The sequence below is a fragment of the Barbus barbus genome (assembly GCF_936440315.1).
Source record: "Barbus barbus genome assembly, chromosome: 45".
NCBI classification, from domain to species: domain Eukaryota; kingdom Metazoa; phylum Chordata; class Actinopteri; order Cypriniformes; family Cyprinidae; genus Barbus; species Barbus barbus.
Genome location: NC_136723.1, coordinates 6,373,432 through 6,399,294, shown reverse-complemented (window position 1 = coordinate 6,399,294; position 25,863 = coordinate 6,373,432). Strand labels below are relative to the sequence as shown.

Sequence of the window (25,863 nt, the reverse complement as noted above, 5' to 3'; positions counted from 1 at the left end):
TACTGCAGCTTTTAAATGTCCTTCTCCATTTCACATATTCACACATTGACAACAGACCTGGTGTAATAAAAGCATTTCAAAAAAGGCAAGGAAGATAATCAGTAAATTTCAACTTGAAAAATTGAATTTCAGTCTATTTATGGGGATTTTTTTATTTATTTTTTTCCCCCGTTTGAGAATTTTTAGATTCTTCTGTGTTCCAAAAAATAAAATGAAATAAAAGCACAGGTTTGGAATAACATAAAAGTGAATAATGATGACAAAGTTTTAATTTTTGGCTAAACAATCTTTTTAAAGTCACGTAAAAAGACACACTTGCAGACACACACACAAACAACTAATTTCAGTAATGTGTTTTGACAGACTTCTGCATTTTAATTTAATGTCTTTTTTCATATATTAAGGCGTTAGCAATGTGAAATACAAAACCAGTGCTGTGAATAATTTTTGTATTTATTTTTTTTAAATACTTAGAGAATTTCCACTCTACCATAAAAAACTGTTTTCTGTTTTAGTACCAAAACATTTCAAAGGATCAGTTTATGTGTGCAAGTGTGTTTCTAATTTTATTTTATTATTATTTTCTCTCTCGAAATGATGTGACATTCCTGTTAGCAGCGTGCAGTAGGTGAAATGTGTCGTTGTTCTCATGTCTGTCCACTAGATTGTGCTCATTCAGGAGATAAACGTTCCCTCCTCATGCATAGAATGGCTGAGTTGCCATCCAAAATCGTGTTAATGTTTTCACTGATAATTATTTTATGAGGGATATCTAATGTTTTATATTTAACCAATTATTTACTGTGGATTTTTTTATTTGCTTTGTCAATATAGCTTTAAAGCTACAAAGGACCATTTTCAAGTAACAACTTATGTTTTTTATCTTGTTTTATTGAGCACCAAAGCCAATGTGTTTTGTGAGTTGAGGAAAATTTACCTTTTTTTCCTCTCTTTTGTTTATAAATTTGTCACCCCTCTGAAAAGACTGATCATAAATGCACTTTTATTTTGTCTATTTCTGTTCAGTACTCAGGAACAACATGCAGAGGCAGATGAGTGAAGGGAAACTATGAGTGAGCCGGTGGGGTGTGTGTGTGTGTGTGTGTGTGTGTGTGTGAGTGCGAGTGTGTGTGAGAGCGAGTGTGTGTGTGTGTTGATGTAGAGGAGGGTGTGTGAGGTGTGCCGCGTCACACTGAAGTCCTCTTGTCTTAAAGACTAGCTGTAAATCATGCTCTTTCAAAACAATGGCATCCAAGAATAAATATTAATAAAAAATATATTAATTCTCTGTAGTCGCTCCTGTTTGTTTACTTTATTGCATCTGAAATATAGAAACATTTATGACTTTGTGGGATGGAAATTGTAATATTTGTACGTTTCAAACATGGTACCTTCAATGAATGGACTCTCTGTTAGGTGTGTGTTCTTGCATGTGATTGGCTGGATTGGTGAATGGGAGGAGCTAATGTGGCTGGCAGACCCCGAGAGTCCACAATCCCTGGCTGTGTTCCTACAACGTCACCATGAAGATCGCCTTGGTGAGCATCTTTTTGCTGATGCTTCTGACTGGCATCCACGCCAGCGTCCAACCGCAGAAAAACTTTGACCTTCAGAGGGTGAGAACTTGTACTTTAGCTGATGTTTTAAACACTGAAGCTTCATGAAATGACACTTGGGTGCCTTTTTTTCTGTAGGATTGCACTGTAGCATGTTCCGTTATACTGGTTTTGGAATAGTAGCAATTTCCAAACAGCAGTTTGGACTCAACCGTCTCTGTTGAGTTCAGGCTGGTGTTGTGTGAGATTGAAACAGCTGAATAATGTTTGTTTAGGGATGTTTGTCTGGTCTAGGGCTGAAATACTGACATGTTGATTGGGGTAATGCTCTACAGGGCCATTTGAGGGGACCGCGATTGCATTAACGGCAGAGACAGTGCAGACAAACAGCTCAGGGCAAAGGTCACCACTCAGTGTTGCAACAAGGACCGAGTGATTTCTGCCAAGTTCTCAAGGCATTTTCATGAGATTTTATGAAAAAAGACAGTTTTAAGGGAAGACAAAATATCAGTTCTGTTATCTGATAATGATACATAGGACATTAGTATCAGGCTACATTTTTTGGCTGGATTCTCTGCTGATTTTCCAAGACGTCCTTGTCTAACTATGCTTATTTTCTTAAGATGGGATATATGTGTGCTGTGCGCTGGACTGTGTTCAGTTTGCAGGGAGGTGGTATCGGGTCGGTATGGCCTATGATTCCCCTGGTTTTGTGCGGCACAGAAACAAACTTACCATCTCTATGGGCACAGTGGAGCCGAAGGAGAACGGGAACGTCAACATGACCATGTGGAGTTTAAGGTGAAGGACACCTATTTTCTCATATGATTGTTTTCAGAGAAAAAATATTTGTATATAATACAGTAAAACTTGTAATATATATATGTATGTATGTATGTATGTATATGTGTGTATGTACATACATACACTCACTGGCCACTTTATTAGGTACACCTTGCTAGTACCGGGATGGACCCCCTTTTGCCTTCAGAACTGCCTTAATTCTGCGTGGCATAGATTCAACAAGGTGTTGGAAACATTCCTCAGAGATTTTGGTCCATATTGACATGATAGCATCACGCAGTTGCTGCAGATTTGTCGGCTGCACATCCATGATGCAAATCTCCCGTTCCACCACATCCCAAAGGTGCTCTATTAGATTGAGATCTGGTGACTGTGGAGGCCATTTGAGTAAAGTGAACTCATGTCATGTTCAAGAAACCAGTCTGAGATGATTTGAGCTTTGTGACATGGTGCATTAACCTGCTGGAAGTAGCCTCAGAAGATGGGTACACAGTAGTCATAAAGGGATGGACATGGTCAGCAACAATACTCAGGTAGGCTGTGGCGTTTAAACAATGCTCAATTGGTACTAAGGGGCCCAAAGTGTGCCAAGAAAATATCCCCCACACCATTACACCACCACCACCAGCCTGAACCGTTGAGACAAGGAGAGATGGATCCATGCTTTCATGTTCTTTACGCCAAATTCTGGCCCTACCATCTGAATGTTGCAGCAGAAATCGAGAGTCATCAGACCAGGCAACGTTTTTCCAATCTTCTATTGTCCAATTTTGGTGAGCCTGTGCGAATTATAGACTCTGTTTCCTGTTCTTAGCTGACAGGAGCGGCACCCGGTGTGGTCTTCTGCTGCTGTAGCCCATCTGCTTCAGGGTTCGACGTGTTGTGCGTTCAGAGATGCTATTCTGCATACCTTGGTTGTAACGAGTGATTATTTGAGTTACTGTTGCCTTTCTATCATCTCTAACCAGTCTGCCCATTCTCCTCTGACCTCTGACATCAACAAGGCATTTCGTCCACACAACTGCTGCTCACTGGATATTTTCTCTTTTTCAAACCATTCTCTGTAAACCCTAGAGATGTTTGTGCATGAAAATCCCAGTAGATCAGCAGTTTTTGAAATACTCAGACCAGCCCGTCTGGCACCAACAAACATCCCACGTTCAAAGTCACTTAAATCCCCTTTCTTCCCCATTCTGATGCTCGGTTTGAACTTCAGCAAGTCGTCTTCACCACATCTAGATGCCTAAATGCATTGAGTTGCTGCCATGTGATTGGCTGATTAGCAATTTGTGCTACCAAGCAATTGAACAGGTGTACCTAATAAAGTGGCCGGTGAGGGTGTGTGTGTGTGTATATATATATATATATATATATATATATATATATATATATATATGCGCAGTAATTAATCTGCATTGTTAATACTTTTGATTTTTTTTATTTAAAATATTCACAAAAATCTAACCTTTCATTGGATAATAAGAATTTAAAATGGGGGGAAATATCATTATGAAATAAATGTTTTTCTCAAATACACGTTGGACACAATTATCGGCACCCCTAGAAATTCTTATGAGTAAAATATCTCTGAAGTATATTCCCATTCATATTCACAATTTTGAGCACTCCAGGGGGATTATGAACATGAAATTATCCAGCCATGGCTTCCTGTTTCACAGAAATATAAATAGGAGGGAAAACAAAGCCCAAATTCCCTTAATCATCCATCACAATGAGAAAAAACAAAGAATATATTTCTGATGTGCAGCAAAAGATAATTGAGCTTCACAAATTAGTGAAGTGGCTTTAAGAAAAGAGCTAGAGCAGTGAAAATCCCCATTTCCACCATCAGTGCAATAATTAATAATTTCCAATAAACATAAAATGTTACGAAACTGCCTGGAAGAGGACATGTGTCTATATCGTCCTAATTCACGGTGAGAAGGAGAGTTTGAGTGGCTAAAGACTCTCCAAAGACCACAGCTGGAGAACTGCAGAAAACTCGGGGTCAGAAAACCTTGAAAAAAATAGTCAAACAGCCCCTACATCACCACATGTTGTTTGGGAGGGTTTCAAGAAGAATTCTCCTAGCTCATCCAAAAACAAACTCCAGCTTATTCAGTTATCAGACAGGACTGGCACTTCAAATGGGACTGGCTTCTATGGTCAGATGAAACTAAAAAATGAGCTTTTTAGCAGCAAACACTCAAGATGGGTTTGGTGAACACAGGGATAAAAAGTACCCCATGTGTACAATGAAATATACTGCTGTATTATTGATGTTGTGGGCCTATATTTCTGCTGGAGGTCCTGGACATCTTGTTTAGACACATGGCATCATGGATTCTATCAAATACCAACAGATAAAAAATCTAAAAGTGACTGACTCTGTTAGAAATCTTATAATGGGCCACGTTTGGATCTTCCAACCGGACAATAATCCAAACACAAACCTCAAAAACAACACAAAAATGGGTCACTGAGCACAAAACCAAGCTTCTGCTGGCCATTCCAGTCCTCTGACCTGAACCCTGTAGAAAATGAGTGAGGTGAACTTAAGAGAAGATGCACCAACATGGAGCTGTGAATCTGAAGGATCTGGAGTGATTCTGGATGAAGGAATGATCTCTGATCTCTTGTCAGGTGTTCTCTAACAGGTGTTTCAAAAAGTATTGACTAAAAGGGTGCTGTTAATTGTGTCCAACGTGTATTAGAGAAAAACATTTATTTCATAATGATATCCCCCCCCCCCCCCCCCTTTAAATTCTTATTATCCAATGAAACGTTAGATTTTTGTGAATTTTTTTAAAATAAAAGATCAAAAGGATTAACATGCAGATTAATTTTCACAGCCGCCTTTGATCATATTTACCAAGGGTGCCAATATATTTGGCCATGACTGTATATAAAATACTATTGTAAGTTCTTTTACATACAACAAGTTCAGAGTTGTATGTATATTCAGAACAACAGCACTTTGAACTCTCTGTTAATACTGAGGAACATATTTCAGAAAATAATTTTGTTTTAGTTTTAATTCATAATGAACTTAGAATAGTTCCAAAAATATTATTATTGTCATCTTAAAATTGTTATATATTTATTATATTATATTCACACACTGTGTGATGATTCTTGTCAATTGTTTCCCTTAACATAAAGAATAGTTTCTAAAATAACTGATATTATATTATATTTAGTGCTGTCAAACGATTAATCGCATCCAAAAGTTTTTGTGTACATAATATATGTGTGTACTGTTTATATTTATTATGACTATGTAAATACACACACATGCATATATATATATATATATGTCAAAGTACACATATATATTATGTAAACAAAAACTTTTATTTTGGATGTGATTAATCGTTTGACAGCACTAAAAGTATTATATTATATTCACTCATCTCCTGTGATCATATGCAGTTCCTCTGGCTGTCATTCTAAGGTCTACATTTATAAGAAGACGTCTGTGCCCGGCGTCTTCACCTACTACAGCACTCGTGAGTCAACGTATAAGACAAATATATGACTGATCTGAGCCTTAGAAAATGATACTACCGTTCAGGTTTTTTATTGTAATTTAAAGGTCACCGAAGGGTGAAGGATGTTACTGTGGTGGAGACCAACTACACAGAGTACGCCCTGGTCCTCAAACACAAGAAGTTTAACAAGGAGTTCACACAAGTGGCCCTTTATGGTGAGTCTGCGATAAACAACCGTTATCAACTCAAGGTTTTTGGGAGGGCGTCCTTGTTCCTCTGACTTTGTAAATTGTTCTCAGTGCCTGTAATTTCACTGTAGGTCGTACTAAGAAGTTGAGGGCAGATGTGATGGAGAAGTTCAGAGTGTATGCCACAGCTCAAGGATTCCCTAAAGACTCCATACTGACTCCACCAGCTGCTGGTAAACCACTCAAATCACCTACACCCGCAAGTTTGACTTCATCTGGACTTGAATTAAAGGGGCAGTTCACCCCAAAATTAAAATGTGTCATCACTGACTCACCCTCTTTTCGTTCCAAACCTGTATGAGTTTCTTTATTCTATTGAACACACAAAAAAGATATTTTGAATTCAAGAATGGCGGTAACCAAACAGTTGACGGTAGCCATTGACTTCTATAGTATGTAAAATACTATGGGAATAATATCAATAGGTACTGTCAGCTACTTGGTTACTTAAATTTTTTACATTCTCTTCTTTTGTGTTCAGTAGAAGAAAAAGAAACTCATGCACAGGACTGTAAAAATCGATTAACTCTAAAACAAAAGTATTTTACTTAATATATGAGTGTGTACTGTTTATATTGATATAATATAAACACTATTGCTGTCAAACGATTAATCGCGATTAATCATATCCAAAATAAAAGTTTTTGTTTACATAATATATGTGCACTGTGTTTATTTATATAAATACACACATATACAGTATATATTTTGAAAATATTTACATGTGTATATATATTTATATATTTATATTTTATATTATATATGAATACATTTAATATATAGACATAACATTTTTCTTAAATATATGCATGCATGTGTTTGTATTTATATATACATAATAAATATACACAGTACACACTCATTTATTATGTAAACAAAAACTTTTATTTTGGATGCGATTAACTGCGATTAATCATTTGACAGCACTAAAGTACACACATATATACATGCATATTTAAGAAATGTTTAAATATATTATATATATATATATATATATATATATATCAAATGTTTTTGGAAGTGTATAATTGCGATTAATCGATATTACAGCCCTACTCATACAGGTATGTAACAACACACGGGTGAGTAAATGATGACAGAATTTTCATTTTTGGCTGAACTTAAAGTGCCCCTATTATGGATTATGAAAGGTTCTTTTTGTGGTTTTGGGAGTCCCCAACAACAGGTTGACATGCATGCAAGGTCAAAAAACATTCATTCACTTAGAGCTGTTACACACTGCATGAAAGGTCATTTTCAAAAATCCATAATAGGGGCTCTTTAATACTGAATGAATCTGTAAAAGGCTCCTTAGGGTTTGAATGATATTGCAATGCTGTTCAAATTGACAACACAAAGTAATTGGAGAGTTAAGTGGTTGTCAAATATTAATGGCTCATGTTTATAGATGAAGTGATTGTTGGTGACTCTGTTAGGGCACCTGAGGAGAAGATATTAATAATTTGATATATTTGGTTTGATATCTAACTCAATCAGTGCATCCAAAATCACAAAATTATGGCCTCATGGGATAGTAAAGTGTTCATCGAATGCACACTTCAGAATCCAGGCAGAAGTAGCAAGTCATCCAGGCACTTTTAATCGGATTACTTTTTACGTTTTTCAAATACTCTGAATTCACAGATACTACTGTTTTCAGCATTCTTATATAGTACAAGGAAGTATTCAATTCGCATGCAGTGAATGACATTGTCATATGTTTTAAGTGTGCCTGAAGTACTTTTTTTTTTAAGAATATACATGGTTGGACACAAATAATTGCTTAAGAATTAACCATTGTTCACAATCCATTGAAAGGTTTATTTATTGTCTAAAACAGTTGTACTGTCTGCAAAATTCTCACAATTTCTCATTTTTGTTTAGTCTTTTTAGAAAACTGTCCTCTTTCAGGAAAATAGGTAAGCGAGAGCTTCGTATATAGTTTTTTCAATCCCTGTTTTCTCACCTTGTGATACTACCAGAAGGTATAGACCGCTTTGAATATTGTTTTTTCACATTGTTTTTTACTTGTTTTGTCTCTCTTTCAGTTTCCAATCACATTTAGAGCTGGAGGAAACACATCATCATTAATGTGCCTAAATGATGTCTGTTTGTGACAGTTTGTAACTTGATGTCATTTGCTGTGCTTAGTTGTTATATTTATGATAAAACACTGAATCTAGGTATATCATCACATCTCTGATGATCTTTGCTGGCAAAAATAAAACTGTTTTTCTGTTCATATTGTGTATGTTATTCATATCTGGAGTTTGGCATGAGAAATTAAAGTTATAAGTATACATATCTTCTCTTTTCTCAAAGGTTGTGTTAACAGGAAAAATATGAACTGGTTGTGTGTGTTTGTGACTGAAAAATCACGCTCGCTGGATGCCATTTTTTGTGACGGATGTTTGGTAATTGTACATAAAAATCTAATTCTAAGGGTGTGCAGAGCAAATCTGTTTTGTTTTGTAATTTCAAAACATTTATTATATAAAGTCACTCAGCAAAAAAACTGAAGATGAAACTTTTATCTCATTTTGATTCTTACATGCTTGCATTTAATAGAATCATGCTAATATTAATGTTGTATATGTCAGAATTTCAGCCAAAGCAAACAAGAACACGAGGCACAAAAAGGTTGCAGTCAACAGACAGATAAGAAGACCTTTGTTCTGTTTGTTCTGCTGGACTGGTTTTGGGGGTGGTGTTGCACTCATGGCCAGCAGGTCGATGTCCTGTCGATGGAGAGAATGTGGTTCTTCACAACTTCATTTGCATCCGAGTCAGAATGAAGAGTGTTGTTGTGGTGTTTCTTCTGCCGCTCCTGGGCCTGTTGCATGCTGGGCCGCTGCCCGATGAGCCTGTCCTTCAGCCCCAGGAGAACTTTGATGTGAACCGGGTAAGTAATGCCTTTTGGAAGTTTAAGAAACTGTTTGTGAATAGAGCAGACCCGGACTAGTTGTCACAGTTGTAAAATATTTCTATGTAGTCAGTTTCTATATAGACACAAACATCTAAAAAAAAATGCCTTGAATGCAAAACAAACAAAAAAACTACACATTATTTCCACTATTATTACCCAAGGAAAAGAAGACATAATTCATTTATCACTTATTCAGCTTTTGTGACAACATGCCCCAGTGGGCACACCAAATGTGGTATGTTGTCACAATGGGAACCCGTTTACATACACTAATTTTAGAAAACACTATAGGTAAAAAGACAAAACTATCTGTGTTTAAAGAATTTTATAGGCTATTTATTTGCATTTTGGTGATGTTTTGACTATATATGCAATCCTTTTTTAACATGAAATAAATATTAATAATATAATAAATTAAGTCAATAATAAATACATAAATCAATTCATGAAATAGGTGAAGAAAAATCATTTCTATTTAAAATGCTATTTATCTGTTGTTTTTTTTGTGTTTCTTATATTGTAATTAATATTAAATATTTTGAGAAAGTAAGCTATATAAAACAAGAAATAGCATAAAATATATACAACATTTTTAACATGAAATAAACATTAAACAAAACAATTAAAGTAAATTAAGTATTAATTTTATAATAACTTAATAGCATTTATAACTACTGTTATTATAGCATTATGTAAAATATTCAACTGAAATATATACAGTGGTGTGAAAAAATGTTGGCCCCCTTCAAACCCACATGAACCCCCAATCAACAAGGTCAGTGTTCATGACTCCACCATAAGAAAGAGACTGGGCAAAAATGGCCTGAATGGCAGAGTTCCAAGACGAAAACCGCTGCTGAGCAAAAAGAACATAAAGGCTCATCTCAGTTTTGCCAGAAAACATCTTGATGATCCCCAAGACTTTTGGGAAAATACTCTGTGGACTGACGAGACAAAAGTTGAACTTTTTGGAAGGTGTGTGTCCCATTACATCTGGCATAACAGCATTTCAGAAAAAGAATCATACCAACAGTAAAATATGGTGGTGGTAGTGTGATGATCTGGGGCTGTTTTGCTGCTTCAGGACCTGGAAGACTTGCTGTGATAAATGAACCATGAATCCAGCTGTCTACCAAAAAATCCTGAAGGACAATGTCCGGCCATCTGTTCGTGACCTCAAGCTGAAGCGAACTTGGGTTCTGCAGCAGGACAATGATCCAAAACACACCAGCAAATCCACCTCTGAATGGCTGAAGAAAAACAAAATGAAGACTTTGGAGTGGCCTAGTCAAAGTCCTGACCTGAATCCTATTGAGATGCTGTGGCATGACCTTAAAAAGGTGGTTCATGCTTGAAAACCCTCCAATGTGACTGAATTACAACAATTCTGCCAAGATGAGTGGACCAAAAGTCCTCCACAGCACTGTAACAGACTCATAGCAAGTTATCGCAAACGCTTGATTGCAGTTGTTGCTGCTAAAGAGTTATTAGGTTTAGGGGGCAAGCACTTTTTCACACAGGACCATGTGGGTTTGGATTTTGTTTTCCCTTCATTATAAAAAACTTCATTCAAAAACTGCATGTTGTGTTTACTTGTGTTATCTTTGATTAATATTTAAATTTGTTTGATGTGAAACAGTAAAGTGTGGCAAACATGCAAAAAAAGAAAAAATCAGGAAGGGGGCCAACACTTTTTCACACCACTGTATATACAGTGCCCTCCATAAGTATTGGAACAGTAAAGACAAAATTACTCTGTTGGCTGTGGAGTCAAGACATTTGCAAATATGATTAAAAGATATTTATTGCTACAAATATACGCCAGCGACTCAAGACTGGTTTTGTGCTAGGGTCACATTTCAATAACTTTTCTTTTGGTGTAATGCGAGTGTTAAGGTGATATTTGCATTTAAAAAATTCACGGGCTGTTATGCAGAAATAATTATTTTAATCTTGCCAGTGATGTGATCCTTCCTACGCGTCCACATCCACCTGTTTTTGAACCTCTAATTGACCTTATTTCTCCTAATCTGACCTCCTCGTCTCCTCTTGAAGTTCATGGGCAAATGGTATGATATTGCGATTGCGTCCACATGCCCGTGGATAAAGCGTCACAAGGCAGATGCAGCCATCGGCTCTATGGAGTTGCAGTCCAGCGGCTCGACCCAGACCATCAGCATGACCCGGACCAGCCACAGGTACAGCACATCCAATCAACACACTACTGTTCACTAAACACCCTCATACCCTCAAAACCGACCCCGTATGACAGGTATTGTGTGTTTATTCTGCAGACATGGCAGCTGTAAGTCCATCAGTGGAGAATATCAGCTGACCAAAACCCCTGGAAGATTTCATTACCACAGTGCCAGTGAGTTCAGCTCCACAGCTGTCAATCACAGGGTGTCCTCGTGTCATTTCACTGCTGTTTATGTGTCTTTGCTCATGTAGAGTGGAATGCTGACATGGACGCCTATGTGGTTCACACAAACTATGATGAGTACGCTCTGGTGGTGATGTATAAACAAAAACCAGGCGGTGAAAAAACCACATCTGTCAAACTCTACGGTAAAACATCTGTTTTCTTCTTGGACAACTATTAGTATTGGTCTTTCATGATCTCAAATCAAAGTACTAGGGATTTTCAAATGTAAAAATATTGCACTCTTAAAAATAAAGGTGCTTCACAGCGATGCCATAGAAGAACCTCTTTTTGTCTAAATGGTTCCATAAAGAACCTTTAACATCTAAAGAACCTTTCTGTTTTACTGAAGCTTCTTCAGATTACAAAAAGGTAAGAAAGAGGTGGTTCTTTAAAGAACCTTTGACTGAATGGTTCTTTGTGGAACCAAAAATGGCATCGCTGTGAAGAACCTTTTAAGCACCTTTATTTTTAAGAGTGTAAATTTGAGAATATCGTGGAGTATAGAGTAATACTACAGTATCATATCTGGGTAGTAACTGATTACATGCAATCTGGATTTCGTAATCAGATTTTAAAAAATTAAGTACTTATGATCAGATTAAATTACATTTTAAAATCAGACTAGTTACTCTTTAATTGATTACATGATTGCATGTTATTCACAATAAATTATTTATAATATAAATAATGCCTCTTTTTCATCTTTTAAATGTTCCTCTCTAAAATAGCCTCCCGCTTATATACACTCAGAAAGTCTTCCAGTTTTGTGGACATTCACACAGAGATCAGTCATTAGTCAGGTGGAGACACAGCATTTGACCACTGGATTTACAAAAATCATTTCAGGTTTAAGAAGTGTTTCAACATTGCATCAACTACTGATGAACACATGCATTTTTATATGAATTATCACTCAGTTGGTTATTTATGTATTACTATGTCTTCAGAAGGCTTTTGTCTTTCAGACACACAAAATGCACGATTTCACACAATTTCTTATTTACGTAAAATGCAGGCAACTTTTTTTGTCATCTGAACCTCTTTCACCTAATATATTTACTTGCAGTACACCTCAGATATGAAAATAAATATGAGACCCTGGAGCACAAAACCAGTCATAAGTCGCACAGGTATATTTGTAGCAATAGCCAACTATACATTGTTTGGGTCAAAATTATCGATTTTTCTTTTATGCCAAACATCATTAGGATATTAAGTAAAGATTATGTTCCATGAAGATATTTTGTAAATTTCCTACCCTAAATATATAAAAACGTAATTTTTGATAAGTAATGTGCATTGCTAAGGACTTCATTTGGACCACTTTAAAGGTGATTTTCTCAATATATATATATTTTTTTCACCCCCAAATTCCAGATTTTCAAATAGTTGTGTTTCGGCCAAATATTGTCCTGTCCTAACAAAGCCCAACGCTATCGCAAAACCAATTCGTACATATTTTATGAGGTGGCTAATTGGTACAAATTCATATGACCTCACTCGTTCGATTAGTCTAAACCCCAGTGATGGGTAGGTTTAGGGGCGGGGTTAGGTGTAGGTCATTCGTACAAATCCACACAAATTGGCAACTTGTAAAATACTTACGCTTTAGCAAAAATCGTATGAATTTGAATTTGTGAGTTCGTATGAATTAGCCACCTTGCAAAATATGTACGAATTGCCATGAGATCGGGCTGAACAAACCATACATCAATGGAAAGCTTATTTATTCAGCTGTCATATGATGTAAAAATGTACCCTTATGACTGGTTTTGTGGTCCAGGGTCATATATATTAATAATAAAGTATCACAGTTCTCTGTTCACATGATATTCAGGTAAACAAATAACATATTTACTTGTTTGATTTTGATTTATGTTGTTTTAAAATCATTTTTATGATTTAATTAATTATCAGCTTTGCGTTAAACTCATGAACCTCCTGCAGTTCCTTCATGAACCCCAGTTTGGGATAGCTTGACGTAATATAACATTTAATGCACTTCATGATGTTAATAACAACAAATGGAATATTTTTTATATCTATATATCAATATGGTACAAGATTATCCTGTTTAAACCGATGTGATAAATGAGTCAAAAGTAATCTAAAAGTAATCAAAAATGTAAAGGATTACGTTACTAATTACAGTTTATATGTTATTTTGAATCAGTAAAGAACTACAATTTGTAAGTAATCTACCCAGCTCTGGGTAGGGAATGTTTTCCCTGAAAGGTTTTAGTTGGATGGTTATCCAATTTTTTTTAAATGTTACTATTTATTTCAAAATGTTCATTCAAGAGCATTCAAAAGTAACATTCTCGTAATGTTTTCAAACTTATCAAATGAAATGTTTCCTTTTTGAACATTCAGAGAACATTCAGCAGTGATGTTTTGATAATTGAATGGGAACATCTGGGTTATCTGGGTTGTGTTTGTTGTGTAGGACGTGCTATGCAGCTGCGGCCCACTCTCATCGAAGACTTCAAGACTCTGGTGGCTGAGCAGGGAATGAGTGAAGACACTGTAGTTATCAAAAAGAACAAAGGTAGCCTCACGACACAAACCAATGCAAAACACGCTTTTATTCAGACCAGATGTCATTATTGTTGGCTCTGTGTCGTCAGGTGAATGTGTTCCAGGTGAGCAGGTCACACCAGAGCCACAGATCCAGGTGAAGACCTCAGCACACACACCATAAACTAAAACCATAAACACTGAACTTTTACATTTTAGCTAAAAGCTAATAGTTACCAAAAATGACCTCATCGTTTGGTGGACCATAAAAGGTGAACGTTTGAATGATTTAAAGTCTGCTCAATCCATACAAACAACACCTGAGGGGGAATAAATAATTGTCACATCTGACAGAATTATTTCTGTGACTGATTAATAATCCTGTCATGTGATTCGATCTCAATAGAGGGCGAGGAGGAATGTGGTCCTGCCGGCCCCTGAGGAGGGATCGGGTGACGATACGCCCATGTTCAGAGGACCGGGTGAGCAATAGTGCCACTTATGTGCTTTCATATATGTATGTAAACGAATTAATAATGTATAAAGTGTAAGTGTTTATTTACTGGGTGTTTTTGTAGATTTCATGACTGGTTGGTAACCATTTAATTAAATTATTATTTATTTATTTAATTAATAACCCTGTGGTGTGAGAAATGTTTTAAATGTGCAAATATGTCACAAAATTACTAATGTCATAAAAGGGCATGTGTAATATATATATATATATATATTTTTTTTTTTTAATTGCCTTTTGATTGGTTTTCCACACAGCTGAGCTAGTTTTTTAATTTTGCAAGAAAATCTGTTTTAATTATTATTTTGGTTATGTGTGTGTGTGTGTGTGTGTGTGTGTGTGTGTGTGTGTGTGTATGTGTGTGTGTGTACTGTATATCATGGAAAAATGTCTTATTAAGAGGCAACAAAGATTTTAAATATTCATTACTGTTCAAAAATTTGAGTTCAGTAAGATTTTTTTATTGTTTTTTAAAGGTTAAATTTATTTGATTAAAAATACAGTAAAAACACAATATTGTGAAATATTAAAATAATTTCAGTTGAATATTACAATTGTATTTACTTGGTGCTCAACTGATTATTATTTATTATTATTATCAATGTTGAAAACTGTTTTGTTGCTTAATATTTTTGTGGAAACCATGGTACTTTTTTTTAAAGGATTGCTTGATGAAAAGAACACGTAAAACAACTGCATTTATTCGAAATAGAAATCTAAAAGTAATATTTTAAATGTTTTTACTCTCCCTATTGACCAGTTTAATGCATCCTTACTGAAAAAAAGGATTAATTTCTTAAAAAAAAAAAAAAAAACAAATCTGAATGATCCCAAATTTTTAAACAGCAGTGTATTTTTTATTTAATTTTTTTTATTTAATTAAGCGTGAGAAGAAAGAGTGCTGGAAGGATAAATCTTTAGGGGGAAAAAGATTATTGCTTTGATATTATAGAAGATAGTTATAATCTTCTAGGGTTATAATAAATTATAGTATGTAATAATATAATTTAAAAATGATTAGAGGTTGCTTTGATATTATAGTTAAATGACGTGTGTGTGTGTGTGTGTGTGCATGCGTGCGTGCGTGCGTGTGTGTGTGTGTGTGTGTGTGTGTGTAGAAGCGTGTAAGTCCCAGCCAGACTCAGGTCCGTGTTTCGGGATGCTGCAGCGCTACCATTACAACTCGTCCATCATGGCCTGTCAGATGTTCACTTATGGAGGCTGCATGGGAAACCAGAACAACTTTGTGACTGAAAAGGAGTGTCTGCAGAGCTGCCGCACTGAGGGTGAGTGAGTGTGTGTGTGTGTGTGTGTGGATAGTGACCTGCTCTCAATGCATCTGTCTGTGGTGTGGTTTTATTACACACACTGTATTTGGTCCCTCAGCCGCCTGCAGGCTGCCCATGGACGCTGGTCCCTGTAAAGTGTTCTCAGACCTGTGGGCCTTCGACTCAGCCACGGGGAAGTGCGTGTCCTTCAAATATGGAGGCTGCAAGGGCAACGGCAATAAATTCTATAGCAAGAAGGAGTGTGAGGAGTACTGTGGCGTTATGATGAGAAATGGTGGGACACACACATTACATCAGAAAATAGCAGATTTTTTTATTAATGTCGTACATATTATCATCAAAATTGTAAGGAGAATTGTGACGCTTGTGTCGTTTTGTTATGGATTTGCAGGAGATGACGAGTTTCTCACAGTGAACTGAGAATGCTGTGAATGAAAATGGAGCGTTACTTTGTTTCAAACAGAAAGTGCAACAAGGATCAGTTTCCAACCGGCATTAACTTCAGCATTAACACAATAAATAAAGACCTGTCTAATGTACTGGTTGTGCACTTCATTTTTAATACATTTTAAGATACCATATTATTTTTAATTTTAGCATCTTATTATTATTTTATTTAATTACTTAAAAAATATATATTTTTTATTTTTTCTTTAATAAAATTCAGTAAGATTTATTTAAAAAATATTTAATTTTATTTCGTTTTCTTTTGCTTTCTTTAAGAATAAAAATCAGTAAAAATTAAAACATTTTATTTTCTTGACCAGTGAATTAAATTATTTTATTTTGTTTTGCGTTCTTTAAAATAAAATCCAGTAAAAAGTCAAATACAAGTTATTTCATTATTTTATTTTACTGTATTAAATTCATTTTATTCAGTTGTCCAGTGTGAATACAATTATTGTTTGTATGTTTTTTTTATTTAGTTTTATTTTGCTTTAAGAATAAAAATCAGTAAAAATAAAACAATTTCATTTGTTTTGTTTTTTTTGTTTTTTCTTTTCCACTAAAAAATAAAATCATTTAATTTTCTTGTCCAATGTGAACAAGATTATTTTATTTTATTTAGCTTTCTTTAAAAATAGAATTCAGTGAAAAATAAAATACAAGTTATTTAATTATTTTAGTTTACTGTATTAAATTCATTTTATTTTGTTGTCCAGTGTATATTTTATAAAACAATAGAATTATTTTATTTTATTTAAAAATACTTTCTTTAAAAACTCAATTCGGTAAAAATTTAATTAAATTTTTCAATATTTTATTATATTTTACTGTATTGTATTTTTGTTTTCTTTTGCTTTCTTTCAAAATAAATAAATTTATAAATTTCAGTAAACATACATTTTATTTTTATTTTATTTTTTTCAGTAAAAATATTTTTTTTATTTAAAAAAGTTTTGTTTTTTTTACATTTTATTCATTTTCATTTTATTTTGCAGTAAAAAATTATATACATTTTATTATGTTATTTAATTATATATTTTTTTCTTCCACTGGGCATTTTCTTATAATTTCCCCTTGTCCTCGACTGACGGTGACCAGGAGAGGTCAGTGTTGTCTACTGAAGGAGATCTTCTTACCAGCTCTAGTCTCTGGACTTGTGTGAACCTGCCTGCTTATCTGATTTCACTGCTGATCTGTGACCAGTTTTATCGCTCTTGTTATAATACTAAAGCAATACGTTCAGGCTCAAGAAGCTGATCCTGCATACGGGCAAAAAAAAGGTCCCCAGCAGCCCAGCCAGGCTTCCTGCCCGCTGTTTCTCAGAATTCACTGCTGGTGATGTTGCTTGGAGAATGCTGGGAATATCCGGAGAGGAAAAAGGAACTGACGGCTTTCAGTGACCTTCCAGCCAGGGCCACATCACCTGCTCACACACACCCTCCTCACACCAGAGCTCTACATCCACACACTATCTGGACACTTCATGCCTGCCTACAATGTCTGAATGTCATTGCATTAGCTTCTAAATATCAAACCAACTCAAATGTTACTCGAGCTTTTCTCAGAAATTTTTTCACTGTTATGAGCCGTTTTTGCTCTTACTTTTTAGGTGTTTTTAGTGGCTGTATAAAGTCAGATCTCTCACGTTCATGCAGGTGTCCTCCTAACAGAGGAACCACAGGTGTGCTTACACTAACGTTTGACAACTACAAAAGTGTCTATAGTATTAATACAATGAAACCGCACAAGACGTGTTCTCATACATACACAAACATCCGCAAACACATGCTGATGCAGCAAACACAAGCCCACAAAACTACATCACACTTTTCAGTTTCACTCAACCGCACAAACAATGCAGAATCTGAACTTCCTCAGACGTCGCACTCATTTCTTACACAAGCGTTTACACAAGAAACACCGTGTGAAAATGCTAGATTACATGTGAGCAGTTAGACCTAGAATATCATCACTACCGGTTTATTTCAAACCCGCATCCATCTGCTATCGAGAAACATTATTAGTGATTTATTTGAAGACAGTCGCTCATACTTGTGGGGATTTCAGGTTTTCAACTTTAAGTTTTGCACTTTTTGTACAATAGACATGAAAAACGCCTCAAATCCTGCAGAGATGTGCTGTTACTTTTATCACCCAGGGGCCGCTTGCATAACTGCTTAGACTAGTCTTAAAACGTTAATCATTTAATTAGTTTTCTTCAAGACCGGTCATAACAAAAGTCAGCTACAAAAAGGTAGATTGGCCCAATTTAAATCAGGAAAGTAAGGCTGATTACTCTGATAACTCAACTGTTAGTTGGTTAAACTAGTTCTTAAAGGGTTACTCCACCCCAAAATGAAAATTGTGTCATTAATCACATACCCCCAAGTCGTTCCAAACCCGTAAAAGATTTGTTCGTCTTCAGAACACAATTGATGATATTTTGGATGAAAACCAGGAGGCTCATGACTTTCCCATTGACTGCCAAGTAAATACCACTGTCGAGGCCCAGAAAAGACATCTTCAAAATCTGCCATCAGTCGTTCAACCGTAACGTCTCCTCTGCGTCAGCGTAGCGCCATTTTGGGGAGTATCCGCTGGACGCAAACTGCATGCTGGATACGTCTTCTAAGTGTATTTACGCTTTGATTTGAATGAAAACAGCATATCCGTGTGGTGCGGCTGACACAGAACGGCAAACGCAGTTTGTGTCCAGCGGATGTTCTTTCATACTGTTCTGGGCCTTAACAGTGTTGTTTGCTTGGCAGTCAATGGGACAGTCACAAGCCTCCCGGTTTTCATCCAAAACATCTTAAATTATGTTCCGAAGACGAACAAATCTTTTACGGGGTTGGAACGACCCGCAGTAAGTGATTAATGACCAACATTTTCATTTTGGGGTGGAGTAACCCTTTAAGGGTCATGCCACGTCCCAGTTCACCTACTTCTACTATTCCTAAAAAAGTATGTACTCTTTTTGTGAAGGAAAAGCATACTTTTGAGTATGTAGCAGACGAGTAATTAATAACGAGTTTTGGGATTTTGTCATAATTGCATCTTTAACGGACTGCTCTGTTACTTATTTACTGCCCTGTCAATCATCTCGTCACAGTTAACATTCTTCACGTTTCAATTTATTTAATTTCCTGCTGTGTTGGAGAGAAATGAGGAGGCACATTGATCTGCCAGTCTCTCCTCATGTGTTAACATAATGATGCATTTATAAGTTAATGACCAAACATATCTTTTACTGTGTTGTTGCAGATCAAATATAACGTGGACATTAAATAAGTATTTTTTTCATCAGGTTAGATATTAATTATTAATTACTCAATAGAGTGGGGGAATTATGATGCCAGAACCCGGAAGAGTAAATCGCCATGGGTTCCTCTGAGATTTTCCTATAGGGTTTCTCAATTTATGAGTAAAATAAAGCCTATGGTAAACATAACTTGACAATAATTTTTCGTTTTGTTCTGCAACATAAATCACACATCCATACCCAAAACACAAATTTTTGAAGCAGTTATGTTCATTTTTGAAAACTTAAGTTTTAATAAGTAACCAGATAAGAGCGTTTGGGCTGTGAGTGTGTGGTTTACATTGTAGGAAAAAAAAAAGTAAAACGATTGTCAAGTTATGTTTACCAAATTAAAAAAAAAAACATTATAAACCCCATAGGAATATCTCGAAGTGATTTACACTTCCTGGTTCTGACGACATAGTTCCCTCACTCTATAGGTTTCCCAGGTCTGTGTATTAAAATCCGCCCGTTCGTATAGTATAAAAATATAAAAGTAGCAATTAAACACTGTTACTCAACCCACCTGTTGGTCTTGCATGTCTGCCATGTTTGTAGTTTTTTAATACTTGGGTTTGTAGTTCTAATCGAATCTTCTCCAACGCGCAGTGTCGTGGGCAATATTAGCCGTTAAGAGTGTGCACTTCAAATTTCCACTGGAAATAGTACACCTTTGGGATACTCATTTCAACATACTATGATTTGGGACACACTAACTCTAATTTTGATTACTCTTTAGGACAGCTAGTATGCGAATTAGGACGCAGCATCTGTTTTATCATAGTGGCCCATGAACTCCTTAACAACTGTATAGCAACACCCTGGTAACCACCCAGAACAATTTAAAGGTGCTCTATGTAATTTTGGCTGTACTAAAGCATAAAAATGCCAAAATATGTTTGCATATTTAGGAAACATGCTAAGTTCACATACTTGTTTCTCTGAAAAACAATGCTACAGCCAGTTATTCTTCTTTTAAATGTGTGTTCTATGTCAGAATGTCAGTTTTTGTTTTGATCTGGGTGATTTCATCCACTGCTAATTTACCCAATAGGATTTCAACACCATAGGTTGCCAGCTGGTGGAAAGCACAGCATATTGCAGCCATGAAAGCCAGCAAACCAACTGGGTCAGATATCGCAGATTCTACCCGACCTAAATAAGCCTTGGCATCCATATAAAAAGCTCTATGACCAGAGGAACATTAAATGCGAATAAATCAACCCATCAGCTTGTTGTCAATGGCCTATTGCATGTCCTCAATCTGGCAACTTGCATGAGCATTGAGCCTGAAGAGAAGGGGGCGGGAGAAACAACTCTGTCCAATATTTAGAATTTGGATTGCAGGACCCATTTCAACCACTAGTTTTAATATTACTAGGCCTTTAACAACTGCACACAGCAGCATCCTGAAAACCATTCAGAACACTTTAGCAGCTGTGTAGCAATGCACTTGAAACCACAGGGAACACCTCAGCACCATGCTGGAGAGTTTTAGAAAAGCAAGCACCACTCATATTTTCCTCAGAAAATGTAAATCTATTTTACATTGTATGTGTCATTGGTAAAACGCTCTAGCACAGCTGAAAGGTGTACACATAATTGAGTCTCTTACTATATACATGTTGAGTCATGAACTCAGATGAGTCTAGCAGCTGTAGAGCTCCTGCAAACCTTTGATCTGCATGTTTCCCACAGTGCTCTGGCTAAATGAAGGATACATAAGGCATCTTGTGTATGTGTGTATGCGTGTGACTGGTGTCGGTTAGTGGTGCGTCTTTGCTGTGGGAAGACTGCTGGAGTGTAAATATGAAAAGAGTGTGTGAGCGTCTACGTGTGTACATGTGTCATGTCTGTTGGCAACTCAGGAAAACAGTTTCAGACCGCTGAACAGGATCAAAGTGAGTCAGCTTAGACACAAGGGTTCACTTCTCCTTCCAGATACACACATGGTCACACACATATACATTTTCACACACGCATTCAATCACACCCAGACTTTCCCACAGAGGCCCACGTCGAATGCACAGCTATAAACTGCAAAGCACACACACACACGCCCTTAAAGGTATAGTTCACACAAAAAACGAAAACTCATCATTCACTCAACCTCATGTCGTGCTAAACCTGTGTGACTTTCTTTCTTCTGTGGAACACAAAAGATGATTTTTTGAAGAATGTCTCCGTGTTTTTTGTCTGTACAATGAAAGTCAATAGGATCCTAAGGAGCCCCAGACATGACATGCAGGAAAAAAATATTTATATCATTGCCAAGAATTAACAATTAATTCCCACAACTTACTACTACGTCAACATAATTGACTAATTTGTTACCTTGTTTTAAATACATTGTGTGCACGATTTATAACTCGTTACTTCATTTTAAGTAAATTGTGAGCATGATTTACTAATTTGTTACTTTTAAGAAAGTGTGCGTGAGCTTTACTTATTCCCTACCTATTCGTTACCGTAAATCATGAGCCTGATTAACTATTTCATTACCGTGCCGATGTATTAGTAAGTATCAGGAATAAATTGTTAATTTGTGGCCAAGGTATAAATATTTTTCCCACATGTCATATCTGGGCTCCATAGTAACCAGTGTTGTTTTGGACTTTTATTGTATAAACAAAAACAATTGAAATATTCAAAATATCTTCTTATTGTTCCGCAGAAGAAATAAGACATGCAGGTTTGGAATGAAATAGAGGTTGAGGTTTTTTGGATGAACTATTCCTTTGTCCCCTTCCAGTTCCCATATATTGTAATTGCATGGAAAGAAAATTCAGAATTTCTTGCGTCCCACAGAAGAAACAAAGTCATGTGGGTTTGGAACAACATGAGGGTGATTAAAGATGAAAGAATTTCATTTTAGAGTGAGCTAATTCTTTAAGCCAGTTTCACTGTCAATACATGCATCACCACAAACACTCATTGCAGAAAAACATGAACCACAAAGACCATGATTGAACAGAGATGAATTGCACCTTCTCTCTTTTGCATAGCAATTAAACGCAAATTGCAACCAAAAACAGAGATCCCGGCTGCTTGGATTCCTTTCTCTGTGTCTCCTTACAGGCTCTGAGTTCAACCGTGACCACAGGAAGAACAAAGGCACTGACTGGTCATTGAGGCTCCACTCATGCACATTTGTCAGCTGGGTTGTGTACATAATAAAGCCCTCAGCAGGTTAGAATTAACTTTGTCAAACACTTCCCTCGCATATGATCAAAGCTGTGCCCTCTTTCCTGCCTTCCTGTGTAGATTTGACCTTCCTTTCATTTGTGACTGCTTCTTTTATTAAACATTAAGTATTTTTTCTATGTTTATATATCAGGTTGATCTGTAGTTGATCTAAAAGAGAAAACTGATGATAGATGCAGACATTTTACTCTAATGTCCCTTGCGACAATGCATACTTGTGTTGTTATGAATTGCATCTTGACATGTTTTGTAACATAATAACGTGTGAAATCGAGCTTGCATAGCTAGGAGCATCTGCGTTCACATACTTGCGTAGAGTATATATATCAAGACTTACCCGAAAATGAAAAATCTCAACATTCATTCACCCTCAAGTCATTCCATAACCCATATGACGTCACATTAATCCATATTTGAAACACAAATGAAGGTATTTTTTAATGAAATCTGAAAGCATTCTGTCCCTCCATTGAAAGTCTATTCAGCCAAAACTTTGAAACTTTCACAAATCATGAGTCTTCTCAAGAGACACCACCATTACTGTATTTGAACAGATTTAATTTAGGCGTTTATTCACATAGAAACATTGATCAACACAAATACGTTTAACACATCAAATACGATAAACAGATGTTCAACCGAACTTGCTTGACATGCAGGAACCTCATTATTTCTTGCGCCTCATTCAAGCATGCTTGAACTTCTGTTTACTGTATTTGATGAGGTCTATGTATATGCGTTGATCAATGTTCATACGTGAAAACAACTTTTGGTGGCATATACTTTAAACGGAGGGACATTTGTGTTTTGAAATGAGTAAAAGTCTTATGGGTTTGGAATGACATGAGGGTGAGTAAAAGATGACAATTTACATTTTTGTGTGAACTATCCTTTTTATGTTTTATTTATAATTTGTTGAGACAAACAACCTGCTTCTTTAGAGTAGAAAATAAAGCTATATAAATCGAGGCTGTCACTATGTTTGTAGGACAGAAATAAATCTTATAGACTTTTGTTTCTAACAAGTTAAAGGTTAAACAAAAATGGTCCTAGGACATATACTGGGGTACACCTGTCACCACACATTAATAATACATACTTTCAGTAAAAACCAAAGTGAAGAATGAACCCTAAATAAGTAAAACAGCACGTGTAGCGGCTGTTTTTACTCCTCTCTGTCCCCATTCGGTCTACCCTTGTTGATCCCAACCCCCACTCTCCTCTCCCACCCAGACATCTCTCTCCCTCTCTCTCCCTCTGTCTTGGGCTGTATGGGGCAGCAGAGAGAAGGGGAGATGACAATGGAGAGAAAAGAGAGTTGCAGTTTGGGGCCTACTGAATAGTCCCATTCAGCCTGCCCAGTCAAACAGAAACGCATCTCCCCACTCACTTACAACCCATAGTTTCACTGCAAACAACCAGGGCTTTATTCCCCACAATCACTCGCCAGCGCACACACTCACACTTGTGTAGCCCAAAAGGAGTGACGGCATGGCCAGACATACGTACATACACGCACTCACCCACAATCAATAGGAGGAGCACTGGGGTGACATACATAGCGTGTACTTAGCTACATTGTGCAGCAGGAGTGGAACTGGTGAGCGAGATCTAAAGTGCTCTCCTGCACTCTAGTGCTGTGTCGACATGTACACGGTCACATAGAATGATCACAGAATCAATAGCAGAGAGTGTTGACGTGGTTGTCAAGAGGTTTGTGGCGAGCTGTTGTTTTCAAATGCAGTTGATGCTTCCAAAACCAAAGATCTAGAATGGCTGTCAGCAACAGAAGATGTTTTTCAAACAGAAAAAAAAAAAATTGCTGATAGATTGCACTGTTGACTGCAAGTTGCTTGAAGTCAGCATGAAATGGAAACTCACCCACTGTATTTTCTTAATGCATGTGTTATTGATCTTTTAGTGAATGCTTCATCTATGTATATTTCTTTTTTTGTTTTTCTTTTTTTTGAACTTGTAATTTATGATTAAAATATCTGGATCTTCCAGTGAATCTTCTCTCTAATGTTGGACTTCTCCAATTATTTTGTCCACTTCACCCCTTTCTTACAATCGACTGCAAGCTCGTATTCCGAGTTGCCTCCATCCAATCAACAACCAATGGATTGAACCAAGTCCCTGCCCTACATTTTTTTGCTAGGCTGTATGTCACAAAATGGAAGAAAAGATCTGTATCTACTTACATAGCAACTTTAAGGATATACTTTGGGATGTTTTCTGAAATCCAGAAGTTGATGCAGCATGTATATTGCACTTCATTCAGTTAATTCAGAATGGATGCTTTCTAGAATGTGGAGGATTTTTTCCTCATTTATTCATTCGCCAGATTAAATTTGTAGTTTGTATTGTTTAGAAACGTAAAAGCACACTTCTTCTCAAAGAATCACATGATTTGAGGTATTATTCATGTTACACTCTATCTGTAGGATAAACACTTTTGTTGTGAAACAAAAAAGGTCCTAGGATATAGCCTATACCTGGGGTACACCTATCTCCTTCCATTTATAATGCACATTAGCCTATGGGTAGTGGATTTTTCCTCATTTTATCATTTGCCAGGTGAAAGTTGCAATTTGTGTTGCTTAGAAAAGAAAACCCACAGCTCAGAAGAGTTAACCTTCAGTGAAATCTGATTTCTGAAATCTAAAGTTCTCCTTACAAACACAAACCAGACATGGACAGCAGTCACATCAGAGCGTCCAGCTGGGTAAGGTCATTGCCCTCTGGTTACAGAGAGCTGAACATGTGTAGAGAGGAGAAAGTCTGACCCCACTCTGTGTGTGTATGTGTGTGTGACACATTTTTGTGACAAATGAGGACATACATTTCTATAATGACACAGATATTACAAGGTGAAGGTGACTTATGTGGACATTGCCCCATGTCCCCACTTTTCAAAATGCTTATAAATCCTACAGAGTGAGGGGTTCTTTTGGGGGGGGTGTAGGGCAATAGCACATACAGTTTGTACAGTATAAAAACCATTACGCCTATGGGATGTCCCCACCTTTCACAAAAACAAACGTGTGTGTGTATGTGTGTAGGGGAGCGCCCTGCCCTTGAAGCCTGTTGCACGAATGCGTCGCTGACCAGACATGCCCTCCTAAACACACACTCACACAC

General features: G+C 36.5%; 2 protein-coding genes across 6 annotated transcripts; both read left to right on the top strand.

Moving 5' to 3' along the window:
- The first annotated feature begins 1,510 nt into the window (after positions 1-1,510).
- On the top strand, positions 1,511-8,828 carry LOC306863891 (prostaglandin-H2 D-isomerase-like). 5 transcript variants are annotated; one of them, XR_013783721.1, is made up of 8 exons: positions 1,511-1,616; positions 2,218-2,357; positions 5,793-5,869; positions 5,956-6,066; positions 6,171-6,272; positions 7,984-8,018; positions 8,148-8,513; positions 8,700-8,828. XR_013783721.1 is itself a non-coding variant. In XM_079407474.1 (6 exons), exons 1-6 carry the CDS (start codon positions 1,524-1,526, stop codon positions 8,016-8,018), a joined length of 558 nt encoding a protein of 185 aa, XP_079263600.1. In that variant the 5' UTR covers position 1,523; the 3' UTR covers positions 8,019-8,096. The 5 variants fall into 5 exon arrangements, 4 of the variants coding, with proteins under 4 accessions (XP_079263600.1, XP_079263599.1, XP_079263602.1 ...); XM_079407474.1 differs by lacking the exons at positions 8,148-8,513; positions 8,700-8,828 and having other exon boundaries at positions 1,523-1,616; positions 7,984-8,096; XM_079407473.1 differs by lacking the exons at positions 7,984-8,018; positions 8,148-8,513; positions 8,700-8,828 and having other exon boundaries at positions 1,523-1,616; positions 6,171-6,409.
- A 12-nt stretch (positions 8,829-8,840) lies between these two features.
- On the top strand, positions 8,841-16,309 carry LOC306863890 (protein AMBP-like). Its single transcript, XM_079407472.1, has 10 exons — positions 8,841-9,001; positions 11,081-11,223; positions 11,320-11,396; positions 11,477-11,593; positions 13,897-13,998; positions 14,078-14,124; positions 14,374-14,449; positions 15,600-15,767; positions 15,868-16,044; positions 16,162-16,309. Exons 1-10 carry the CDS (start codon positions 8,891-8,893, stop codon positions 16,188-16,190), a joined length of 1,047 nt encoding a protein of 348 aa, XP_079263598.1. The 5' UTR covers positions 8,841-8,890; the 3' UTR covers positions 16,191-16,309.
- The last annotated feature ends 9,554 nt before the right edge of the window (positions 16,310-25,863 follow it).

Bases quoted from the DNA above. Each gene is read 5' to 3' on its own strand.
- LOC306863890 (XM_079407472.1), top strand. From the start codon at position 8,891: ATGAAGAGTGTTGTTGTGGTGTTTCTTCTGCCGCTCCTGGGCCTGTTG. The intron at 11,397-11,476 runs GTGAGTTCAGCT...TTGCTCATGTAG, and splicing joins ATTTCATTACCACAGTGCCA to AGTGGAATGCTGACATGGAC. The intron at 14,450-15,599 runs GTGAGCAATAGT...GTGTGTGTGTAG, and splicing joins GCCCATGTTCAGAGGACCGG to AAGCGTGTAAGTCCCAGCCA.
- LOC306863891 (XM_079407473.1), top strand. From the start codon at position 1,524: ATGAAGATCGCCTTGGTGAGCATCTTTTTGCTGATGCTTCTGACTGGC. The intron at 5,870-5,955 runs GTGAGTCAACGT...TGTAATTTAAAG, and splicing joins CTTCACCTACTACAGCACTC to GTCACCGAAGGGTGAAGGAT. The intron at 6,067-6,170 runs GTGAGTCTGCGA...ATTTCACTGTAG, and splicing joins CACACAAGTGGCCCTTTATG to GTCGTACTAAGAAGTTGAGG.